General features: G+C 40.0%; 1 protein-coding gene across 1 annotated transcript; it reads left to right on the forward strand.

Annotated features, from left to right (window-relative positions):
• Window positions 1–5,583: 5,583 nt before the first annotated feature.
• On the forward strand, window positions 5,584–8,311 carry DPPA5 (developmental pluripotency associated 5). Its single transcript, XM_069066946.1, has 3 exons — window positions 5,584–5,838; window positions 6,220–6,417; window positions 8,198–8,311. The coding sequence occupies exons 1-3, from the start codon at window positions 5,715–5,717 to the stop codon at window positions 8,251–8,253; spliced, it is 378 nt and encodes a 125-aa protein (XP_068923047.1). The 5' UTR covers window positions 5,584–5,714; the 3' UTR covers window positions 8,254–8,311.
• Window positions 8,312–10,946: the final 2,635 nt, after the last annotated feature.

The raw sequence follows: 10,946 nt of genomic DNA on the forward strand, positions 1-10,946 counted from the left end.
TTCCCAAGTTCAAATCTGGCCTCAGATACTTACTAGCTGTGTGACCTTAGGCAAATCCCTTAATCCTGTTTGCCTCAGTTCTTCACCTATAAAATGAACTGGAGAAGAAAATGGCAAACCACTCTGGTATCTTTGCCAAGAAAACCTCACATGGGGTCATGAAGAGTCAGATATGACTGAACAACAACAACAATAATTACAGCATATGTCAGGAGCTGTGTAAAGTAATGGGAATAGGAAGGAAGGCAAAAAGTTCTTACTCTCAAGGAGTGTACAGTCTAATGTACATTCTAATGGGGGAGACATCATTAAAAAAGAAAGGTCCACACCAGACATATATACATAGTAGATTGAAGGGAAGATAGCATTTAAGGAGGAACAGGAAAAGTCTTCCTATAGAAAATGAAATTTCAGTTGAATCTTGAAGACAGGGAAACTAAGAAGCAGAGTCAAAGGACAGAGCATACCAAGTATGGGGAACTGCCAGTGCAAATATGGGAAATAAAGTGTCATATTCAAGCAACTGCAAGTAGGTCATAGTAGAGTATATTGAAGGGAGTAAAATGTGAGAACACTGTTATCGTTCATTCTTTGTTTTCAAATAGGACCAATGACATCACTGGAGATGTCTTGACTCACTCATGAATTGTATTTAAGTGAGGCAGTTTCATAATGTCATCAGCATAGCTCTCTCTTCCAGAATCACTGAAGTCCAGGACAAAAGTCAGGACAACTAGTAATGGTGTGGGATGCAGTGGATGACCTTGGTGTCTTCAATAAGTCTAACCAAGCTCTAAGCTTTCCACAGTGCTTGCTTTAGTCACCTTCCTGACTGTTGGAACAAATTGTTCTCATTGACCCATTCTACCAGAGGAAATCTTCTCAAATACTAAATAGTTTTTTTGAATCAAATTGAATAGAATTGAAGGGATTTTTCCTTAGTGAAGCATTTTCTGACTCTCTTAATCCAATCAGCATTTTCCCTACTGCCTGGGGAAGTCTTCACATGCTAGGGGTAGACATTCCCCTAACTCACCAACAGGTTTGAGGACCATCAGTTACCCTCAACTTGGTTTAGCCCATTTATTGAAATGTTTTTGCCCAGGTGTGGCCACTGTACCTGCTACAGCCTCTTGGAGCCAGAGGTGAGAGTTGGGCCCTGGAACAATCTGGCCATCCCATCACTCTCTGCAGTTGAACTCGAATGCTTGGCAGTTCAGCTTGAGAAAGGACCTCAGTGTCCTGTACCTTGTCCTGCTGGTGATCTTCAAAATCTTCCTAAGACAATTCATATGTAAGCAGTTCAGTTTCCTGGCATGGAATTGGTATACAGGCCGGGTTTCACAGGCATACGACAATGAAGTCAGCACAATGGCTATGTAGATCTTCGGTTTGGGAGTCAATCTAATTCCTCTTCTCTCCCACAATTTCCTTTGGAGCTTCTCAAACCCTGGCAATGTATATGTCAATCTTATCATCTATGTGTATATAGATGGATCTTCTATGTATAATAGTATATATGTGGAAAGTATACTGCCAAGGCAAGTGAACTTACCCACAGCATTCCAAATTTCTCCATTTGCTCTAACTGATGCTTCCACTTATGATGGTGTGGTGCTGGCTGTTGGAAAATCTCTGTTTTCTTAGGCCAAAATTAGCACAAGAAGCAGAGAACTGATCCATACTTTGTTGTATCTCAGCCTCAGAGGCTGATTTGTATATGCATATATGTATATAAGTATAAAAGCTTATACATATACATGTATACACATATATGTGCACGCGCGCACACACACACATATATAATGTTGTGAAGGTAGAAACAAGATTTGGCAACAAACTGTATGTGTTGTATAAGTAAGAAGAAATTAGGGGTGACACTAAAATTGTAAGCCCGAGTATCTGGGAGAGTATCCTTGATAGTAAGAGGGGAATGGAAGAAGTGAAGCCTAGGGAGGTTTTTTCTCTTCTGAAAAACTCTTCCTTTTCCTCCTCTTTATAAGTAGCATTTATATAACAATTTTAAATTTGCTATCTCATTTTATCCTCATAACCACCCTGGGAAGTAGGTGTTATGTTATTATCTTCATTTTATATAGATGGAAACTGAGTTAAGCAAAGGTGAAGTGACTTGTCCAGGCTCATACAACTAGTGTCTCAGGTGGGATTTGAGAAAATCAATTTTTGTTGATTGAAAACAATAAAATAAAATGAAAAAGGAGTTGGGCTAGATGATCTCTAAGTTTCTTTTCAGCTTTAAATATATCATTCTGTGAAAGTCAAGGGAAGGAGGATCAAGTGAAGGAATTCTTTGATTGTAGGCATCAGAAAGATATCATATGAGCAAAAAGCAGCTAATTGGGAGAAAAGGAACAGTGGATTATATAGAAATCAAGAGTCCTTTAAGTCAGACCCTGGAAATGGGACAACTCTAAAGTATGATATCATTATCATGACATTCAGATTTCACAATCTCAAATGTAGGGCTGTGGTACATTTGAGGTGCTTCATTCCAGAACTGTATCGTATAGCTTACTCTTGCTTTTCCCCCATAAACTACCACTAGTGTCCATTTAAAAAATTTTTCAATTAAAAAGTATAACTTTGCTAAATTTCATTTCTTTGTTTGCAAAAGAAACTTAAAAAAACACACAAAAGCATTTAACTACGAAAATGATTCAAAGGGATCGTTTTGAAAGTATTCTTCTAAGTTAGAATTTAATATCACCCCAACTACTAAAAGTTCTTTTGAGTTCTTGAGTTTTCTGAATGAAGTTTGTTACCATCCTATTAAAACTCATAATAATTTCTAAAAGGAAATGACACAGGCAATTTCTATAATAGGGTTAGAGTTCTTATACCATATACTTTGGTAAGCTCAAAATACAGATACCACCTTAATATTAAAAGTCACATCAATTTTTAAAAAAATTAGAAGAGAACCTTTCACAGTTGTGGTAATAGAGATAACTTTTTTAAAATTTCTGCTTCCATTTGATTTATTTTCACTTTTAAATAATTTTTATTGTTATCTTTTGTTTTATATCAGCTATACAGGGTATCTCAAAAATCTTAATCAAAGTCTAAGTCTTTCAGGACACTCTATTTCCCACTGTGCTTCTTCCAAGAGAAAGTCATCTTTTATAACAAAGAAGAAACATGAGAAAGTTTCTCTGTAATTTTTGTGCACATCATTTAAAAAAATATACATTGATTATGATAATGTAAATTGGAAAGAATAACCACTAAAAAAATCAAAAGTGAATGCTGATAAATTATAAAGAACAAACATAAATAAAAAGAAAAAAATATGAGAAGAAACCCTTACCCCTTTGTGGAGGTGGGAGGTCTACAAGTGTTGAACATGGAATATATTTTCAGACTTATTCAATGTATTGATCAGTTGTGTTCCCCTTCCCCTTTTCTTTTTCTTTTTGTCTTAAAAAATACTACTTGTTATAGGGGATGGTTTTTTGGGAGGGGGAAATAAAATGATACTAATGGAAACCAACGATGTAAAAAACAAAAGACCTAAATAAAAACATTTTAAAAAATGTATTCAGAAAGGTCCTGTATTTTTTTTCTTGTTTTTACATCAACTATATTTCCCAATGAATTCTTCCCCACCTCTCGTACCTAACCAAAAATAAAAAAAATAGGGGAGGGGAAAAAGTTTGGCAAAATTAACCAACATATTGAAGAAGTCTGACACTATATGTGGTTTTTCCATGCCTCCAATTCTGCAAGAGAAGTGGGGAGGGTTCTTCTATCTATTTTATACATATTTAGACGGGTATTATCTTGCCCTACACCTTATAAGTACCTTAAGGGCAGGAACCAGGTTTTGGCTTTTTTGGGGGAGTAGCATTTAATGCCCTTTTCAATTTGGCTCCAGATTTTTCAAGTCTGATTTTACTCTCAGTCAGTCAAGCAAGCATTTATTAATTTCTTCCTGTGTGCCAGGCACTGTGCTAAGATACAAAAGAGGGAGATAAAGTCTCACAGTCTAATGGGACAGACAACATGCAAACAACTATTTACAAACAAGATAACTACAGGATATATAAACCCACACTCAGTGTTCCAGTAATCTCCTGTCTTTTTACCTTCTCACAGGGTGTTTCTGCCCCTCCCCCCTTACCTGAAATACTGTCTTCCTTTCAGTTTCTCAGAACTCCTAACTATCTCAGTTCAAAAGCCAATTTCCACCAGAAGGCCTTCCTGATTTCCTAGAGTTGGTAGTGTTTCCTATCCCTCCCCCCCCAATTCTGTATTTATTTTGTAGCTTGGACTAATGGAAGGAAGGCTGGCTCTGATATCAGAGGAAGACACTTGAAATTCCACTTTGTGACTTCTGTGGCCTTGGCAAACTATTTCTCTGAGTCTGTTTTCCCATCTGTAAAATGATGGAGTTGGACTAGGTGATCTTCATATTATGTGTTACATGTATGTACATACACATATATTATACATGCATATTTTATATAGGTATATATTTTATATGTATTTTATTTGTATTATATACATATATCATATATTATTTACCTATCTGTGTACTGAGAGGATGTAAATTTCTTTGCCACAGCCACAATTTAATCTTTATATCCTCAGGCGCCTGCTACATAATAGGTTTAATAAACACGGTGCAGAATTAGATTGAATCAATCAACCCATTCAATTCTACTGAGTCATTCATCTACTATTCTGCAAATGGAGGCTGGGTGCTACAGTAGGTTGCAATTGCCTGGGGTTGCAATTCAGAACAGACCTGAGTTTGAATCCAGCTTAGATTGGAGTTTGAATTCAGCCTCAGTCCCCTAGCTCCATGACCTGCTCTAAATTACTTAATCTTTCTCGTTCCCAGTTTCATAATCTGTATATTGGGGTTAATAGTTGAAGTAGGGTGGGGTGAAAGGCAAGAAAAGAGGGAAAGCAGCTAGGTGTCGAAGTGAATAGAGCCTGTCCTCCCAAGTTGAAACCTGGCCTCAGACTCTTACTAGCAATGTGACCCTGGACAAGTCACTTAATCGTTTGATTCAAGTTTCCTCATCTGTAAAATAAACTGGAGAAGGCCATAGGCAATCATTCCACTACCTTTGCCAAGAAAACCCCAAATGGAGTCACGAATGTTAGGACACGACTGAAACCACGGAACTTCACGGGGTTTTGGTGAGGAACAAACGAGAAAATACATAAAGTGTTTTTGCAAACTTTAAACCTGCTAGCTATAGCTGTAAGGATCAAATGAGATAACATTTGCAAAAGCCCTATATATATGCCAACTATTATATTAATTAGTAACAATTTAACGGCTTAATAATAATAAAAATTAAATATCTTTCTCCCCTTCTTCTCCCACCATCTCCTTTTCTGCACAATCAAGTCACTCAATGAAATTCTAAAGACAAATATTTTTCTGAAGACAAATGTCTTTCTCATTAGAAAGGGCTGGGTGGGTGGGCTGGAAAAAGATGGATTCCGAAGCCTGGTGGGGGTGAGGAGTGGGGGGGTTGGGGGGGGGGGGGCGCGAGAGGCACCGCCTCCAGAGACTGAGACGAGAAGTGATTGGCTGATTCCGAATCGGCTCGGGCCAATGCTGGGCGGTCTGTGAAGAGGCGGGCCTCTTACCTGTGCCTTTGAAATTGGACTTGAGATTCTTAAAGCCCAGTCTTTTCTCCTCTCTTGGTCTGGTTCACCTTCGTTCCAAGGCCATCATGAGTAACCAGCATGTTCGCGAAGATTATAACCAGTATCGTCCTCGGAGACCGAGACCCAAGCCCCAAGAAAAAGGCCCTCTGCGGTTCCTGGTGGAGGCTCGGCTCGTAGGGGCCCTCATAGGTGAGTGCTCTGGAAGCCGCACCCCAGCTTTCTCGCCTGGTCCCATCTCCTACCCTTTGCTCTCCGGTGGTCTCCCTACGCCACCGCTCCGGGAGAGCCCCGGGAAGCGAGCCCGCGCTCCGGCCGCTGCCCACGTGGCCGCCTCCCGGCGCTGCCTCCTCCCGCCCGGAGGAGGAGTGTGGGGTCCCGGGACCGAGCCGTCCCAGCCAGGGACTCTCGGTCCTTCCCCAACCCCGGTGCCACTTCGAGAACCCTCCTTTCCCGCCCCTTTGTTCCTGTGGTTTGGGGGGGTTTGGTCGCCTCTCTATGAATGAATACTTAGTGTGTAGCCCATACCTGGCACGTAGTAGGAGCTTAATGGACGCTTGTTGACTGACTCAGGGATAAAAGGATCCAGAATTCGAGCCATGGAGACCCTTTCGGGAGCTCAGATTAAAATAGATCTATTCAATCAAGAGGAGGACGGTGAAAAGCCCGAAAAAGCAGAGGTGCAAGTTTTCGGAAGTAACCACTGTAGAATTAGAGCAAAAGAACTGGTTGAATGTATCATCAGATGGTATCCACCGGCCTCCCCGGATGGTAAGTGACTTACTACTGGTGGGGTGGCAGCAAGCTTCCGGCCCCCAGGGTCTCCAACCCACATGCCTTCATTGAAACTCAACTCAAATTCAGCTCCTGGAAAGTAGAGATTGTTTCATTCTTAGCATTTGTATCCCCAGTGTCTTGTACATTGCCTTGCACATGGTAGCCCCAGTGGAAATTTAATAAATTGCTTTTGCTGCTTGATTTCAAGAGATGGTTTCATGCATGGCCTCTTGGCTTTGGGGATACAAAAATAGACAGTAACACAAAGACTGCTGGTTAGGTCAGAATTAGGAGTCATTGGCCCCCTCAATTCAAATTCCAGCTCTCTAACTTGATTTACTCCTGTGACCTTGGGCAAGTCTTTTCTAACAGGATAAAATGTGTATGCATACATACAGTATATGTGTTTTATGTGTGTGTACATATATGTACACACAAACACATACACACTCCCCCCCCCCCAATGGAATGAGTAACTTTTGGAGTCAGGAAACTGTCATCCTTCAGAGTTTTAAGTCCAGCTGCAGACAGTTATTAGCTGAGTAACCCTGGGCAAATCACTTAACTCTGTTTGCCTCAGTTTCCTCATCTATAAAATGGGCTGGAGAAGCAAATGGCAAACCATTCCAGGATCTGCCAAGAAAACCCCAAATGGGGTCACACACATGAGTTGAACAGGACTAAAAAAAAGACTGAACATTCTTTCTTTCTCTCATTCTCATTTATTTTTATTTCCTTTGTAAACCTGCAGTTAGCTTTATCATCTGAGATGAAGGAGCAGGTGGATTTCTAAGGCAACTTCTAGGTTAAAACTAGGATTTTTATGATCCTATATATACATAGTAGAGGGAAGAGCCTTCAGGTAAGGTTCAGTGAGTAGGAAGTCTTGTAAGCCATTGAAAACTTTACAAGAGTAGTGGTGAATTATGTGAACCCAGGTGTGTAGGGTGATTTGGAGGAACAGCAGGCTCAGCAGTCAAGAAGGCCAGTAAGAATGCTGTTCCTAAGAAAGTCTAGAGGTCAAGTGATTTGCTAAAAATCTTGGAGCAGGGAGATGCTCAGTGACAGAATTGGCATTCAATTAGGATTTCATATCCCTAGCTTTTCCTTTTTTTTTTTTTTTTGAATAGGGTACAGTTGATGGATGTTCCTTATTCCAGGAGTTTTTGAACTTAAACTCATCTTGAATTTTGAGTTTGACATCCTGGATAGACAAAGGTGTTACATTTATAGCAGGCTTTTGGAAGTACCTATACACCCAGAGTCCAGGAATGGACATATGAGATTTGGAAGTCACTTAAACATACTTTTAAAGCCTGGGAGTTAATAAAGCTTTTAAGTTGTGCAAGCCTGGGAGGGAAGTGGATGCTATGCCCATTTTACAGATTAGGAAACTAAGGCTGAATGATTTAAGAGACTACCAGGTTACTCTTTTTAGTGTCTGAACAACTCTTCCCGAACCCAAGCCCCAGGGCTCTAGGCATTGTGTGCCACCAACTAAGCAATGGGAAAACCTCTATTTTTAGGGCTGGTAGGAGGAAAAAAAAAACCAGTAGAATGGAATATGTCAAGTCAGCATATTTTGCTTATTAAAAAATTAAATTAAGAACTGCCTACTTACAAACATAGGTGGATTTGGGGGTCTGGACACAGGGACCTGAATAAAGAAATGCATTAATTGAACTACCTAATCTTAGGGTATTAAAACACTCTAAAGAAATGAGGACTCATATGACCTTCCTTTCAGTCACAGGATCAAATCTTTTTCTTTCAGTTGCAGATGAAGCACAGAAGGCTGTTGCCCAGATGTCCATTCAGGAAAAGAAGTAATATGCAGCCCAGTTGGTTTTTGTTAAATTTTATGCAAATAAATTATGTTTGTTTTCTATCTTTTCTTTTTAAGGTTCTTTTCTTTTTAAAAGGCAAGTCAGCCTTAAATGATTTGAGGTCCTCTATCCACTGTACCACCTAGCTGCTCTTGTCTTGACAAGGTCTGATCAGTCCTTTCTTGATCATATCCTTTTCTTAAAGATTGCTATCTGACACATCTTTTTTCTTTTCTTTTTTAATTGTACCTAGGAGGGAAGGATTCAAAGAGGATAGTCTTTTGCCTGGGATCACAACTAGGTCAAATTTAGTATTGTAATGGATACTGAGCTTTCAAGAAAAATGATTGGCCAGAGGAAGGTTTTTGTTTTGACTACAGTTCTCATGGCACAAAAGGGTATAGGTCCTTCCCAAATGAGAAAATTGGAAATGGATTATTTCATACATTTTGATTAACCTATGAGGGCAAATGAATGGGGTGATAACATAATAGAAGAAATTTAATCTTGTCTCTAGGGTTTTGTGAAGAGGGTGCTTAGGCACTAAAGCTCATTTTTTGGGCCAAAGGTTAGATTAAGAGAACCTAGGATTAAGGGATGGGGTGGGATAAAGAAAACAAGGTCTCAGGAGGTGAGAACTCCTACAATGCAAGGAACCATCAGAGTTTTACTGCTTTGGCTCAGTGGGCATAGCTAAGACATTCACCCAAAAGATAAATTAAAGCAAAGTGAAGTGAGCAGACCAAGGAGTGATCTGAATACTGGTCAATACTGAATACTATAAGAGTAATAATATTATAAGAGTGATCTGAATACTGATCAAAATGAATATTTCAGTCTTGGTCTGGGAAGAAAAGTTAAGAAAATACACTATGTAATTGGGAACAATGAAGTTAAACAGTTGGTTAGTTTAGTTTGCTGAATTGTTTCTGTTTCCTTTTTTTTTTTTTCTTTTTGGAGGGTTAAGTGACTTGCCCAAGATCATAGGGCTAGTTTTGGATTTGAACAGAGGTCCTCCTGACTCCAGGGTGGGTGCTCTACTCACTGCACCACCTAGCCACCCCCATTGTTTCCTTTTTTATAAAGGGATAGCTCACTGGGTAGAAAGGAAACTGCATTTATTAAGCACCTACTGTATGCCCAAGCATTTTGTAAATATCTTTTTTTGATCCTCACAACAACACTGGGAGATAGGGAGATTTTTATGGTACCTTTTTTAAGATAAGGAGGCAGGTTAAGTGACTTGTCCAGGATCACAGTTAAGAAATCCTCTGAAATTTGATTGGAACTTTGGTCTTCCTGCCTAGTGCTTTATTTACGGTAGAGGCTGATAATACAGCAATAATATTTTTATAAGGTGTCTCAAAGAACAGGGAGACACAAAGGGTCATAGTGGACAGAATAGGGGATTTGGAGTTGGGAAGATAGTGAGAAACAATCTGATCTTGGCATATCCCTTTTTCAGCTTCATTGTTTTCATCTCAAAAATGGGGCAATAGCATTTGGAGTTGTAAGCATCCAGTGAAATAACATGAGAGCATTTAGAAATTCTAGCTAATGAGAGTTCAGATATCTTATGTAAGTTACAAACTTATTACAAGGAGGTATTTTTTGCTTATGCCACAACTTAAGCACACAACCAAACCTCAAAACCCAGGGAACCTCTAGGGTCCTGATGAACATGTACTGTTACTGGTAATATGATCTTCAGAAGTCTGATTCCCATTCATTGGTACCATGGTGCTATTATATCTTTGGTAGAAGTGCTGTTGGGATCTAGGGAGGCTCTACCTATTGGGGCTACAGGAGGCACTGGAGGGATTCACCTCTGTAGCCTTTGGGACAGGATTTTTTGAGAGACAGAGACAGAGAGATTGTCCAGTCCTGTATGTATTAAACACCTTGCATGCCTGAGGTACAAGCAGTGGTGTTGGGCATTCAAAGACAGTCTCTGCCCTTTTTTTCTTCCTGTCCCACATAGTGCAGATAATATTATAGTTAGAAAAATCCAATTGTCCCTGCCCTTGAAGAGCCTACATTCCCATGGGGGAGACAATACTTGGGGGAGTGGTAATCTGGAAAGGTCCCTAAGATGAAAAGTGGAACAATTAGGGCAATCAATCAACTGTCTAGTTGTCTTGATGCTATTAGATTTAGATTGCTGTTCCCTGGGAAAGAGTGTGTGAGGGAGGTGGGGGGAAGGTGAGAGGGTAGGGTGGGAGGGTGGGGAGTAGGTGGGAGGGAGGGGTGGGGGGCAGGTGGGAGGTAGGAGGTAGGGAGGAGGCTAGGTGGGGACTGCTGACTCCATAGAAAATGGCCCCAGTAGAAATGGGTGCTGGATGGCCCTAGGTAGTGCTCAGTCCTTCGGCTTAGTTCCTTCTTGTCTTATGGTCTAAGAGAAGCAAGTATTCAAAGTCATTCAAATGAAGTACACCAGAAATACCACTTGAGGGTGTAAAAGATTCACCATAAATCAGAAAGATGGCGATGGGCCTAGAAACTCAGCTGAATTTGTAGTCTGCAAAGAACTTAAAGTAATTTTAATTAAAGTAATGAGAAAACACACACACACACACTCTCTGTCTTTCTCAAAAAGAGAAAATCTGAAAAGATAATACCTATAGATACTCAGGTTTATATAGAAGTGTAGGGACTCTCTGTACAATTCTGAGCTATGCTACTAATAGCTGATACTTA

The sequence above is a fragment of the Petaurus breviceps genome, unplaced genomic scaffold, assembly GCF_028583685.1.
Source record: "Petaurus breviceps papuanus isolate PSGF00001 unplaced genomic scaffold, PetGlider_PUasm1.0 90734, whole genome shotgun sequence".
Classification (NCBI taxonomy): domain Eukaryota; kingdom Metazoa; phylum Chordata; class Mammalia; order Diprotodontia; family Petauridae; genus Petaurus; species Petaurus breviceps.

Bases quoted from the DNA above. Each gene is read 5' to 3' on its own strand.
- DPPA5 (XM_069066946.1), top strand. From the start codon at position 5,715: ATGAGTAACCAGCATGTTCGCGAAGATTATAACCAGTATCGTCCTCGG. The intron at 5,839-6,219 runs GTGAGTGCTCTG...TGACTGACTCAG, and splicing joins GCTCGTAGGGGCCCTCATAG to GGATAAAAGGATCCAGAATT. The intron at 6,418-8,197 runs GTAAGTGACTTA...TTTTTCTTTCAG, and splicing joins TCCACCGGCCTCCCCGGATG to TTGCAGATGAAGCACAGAAG.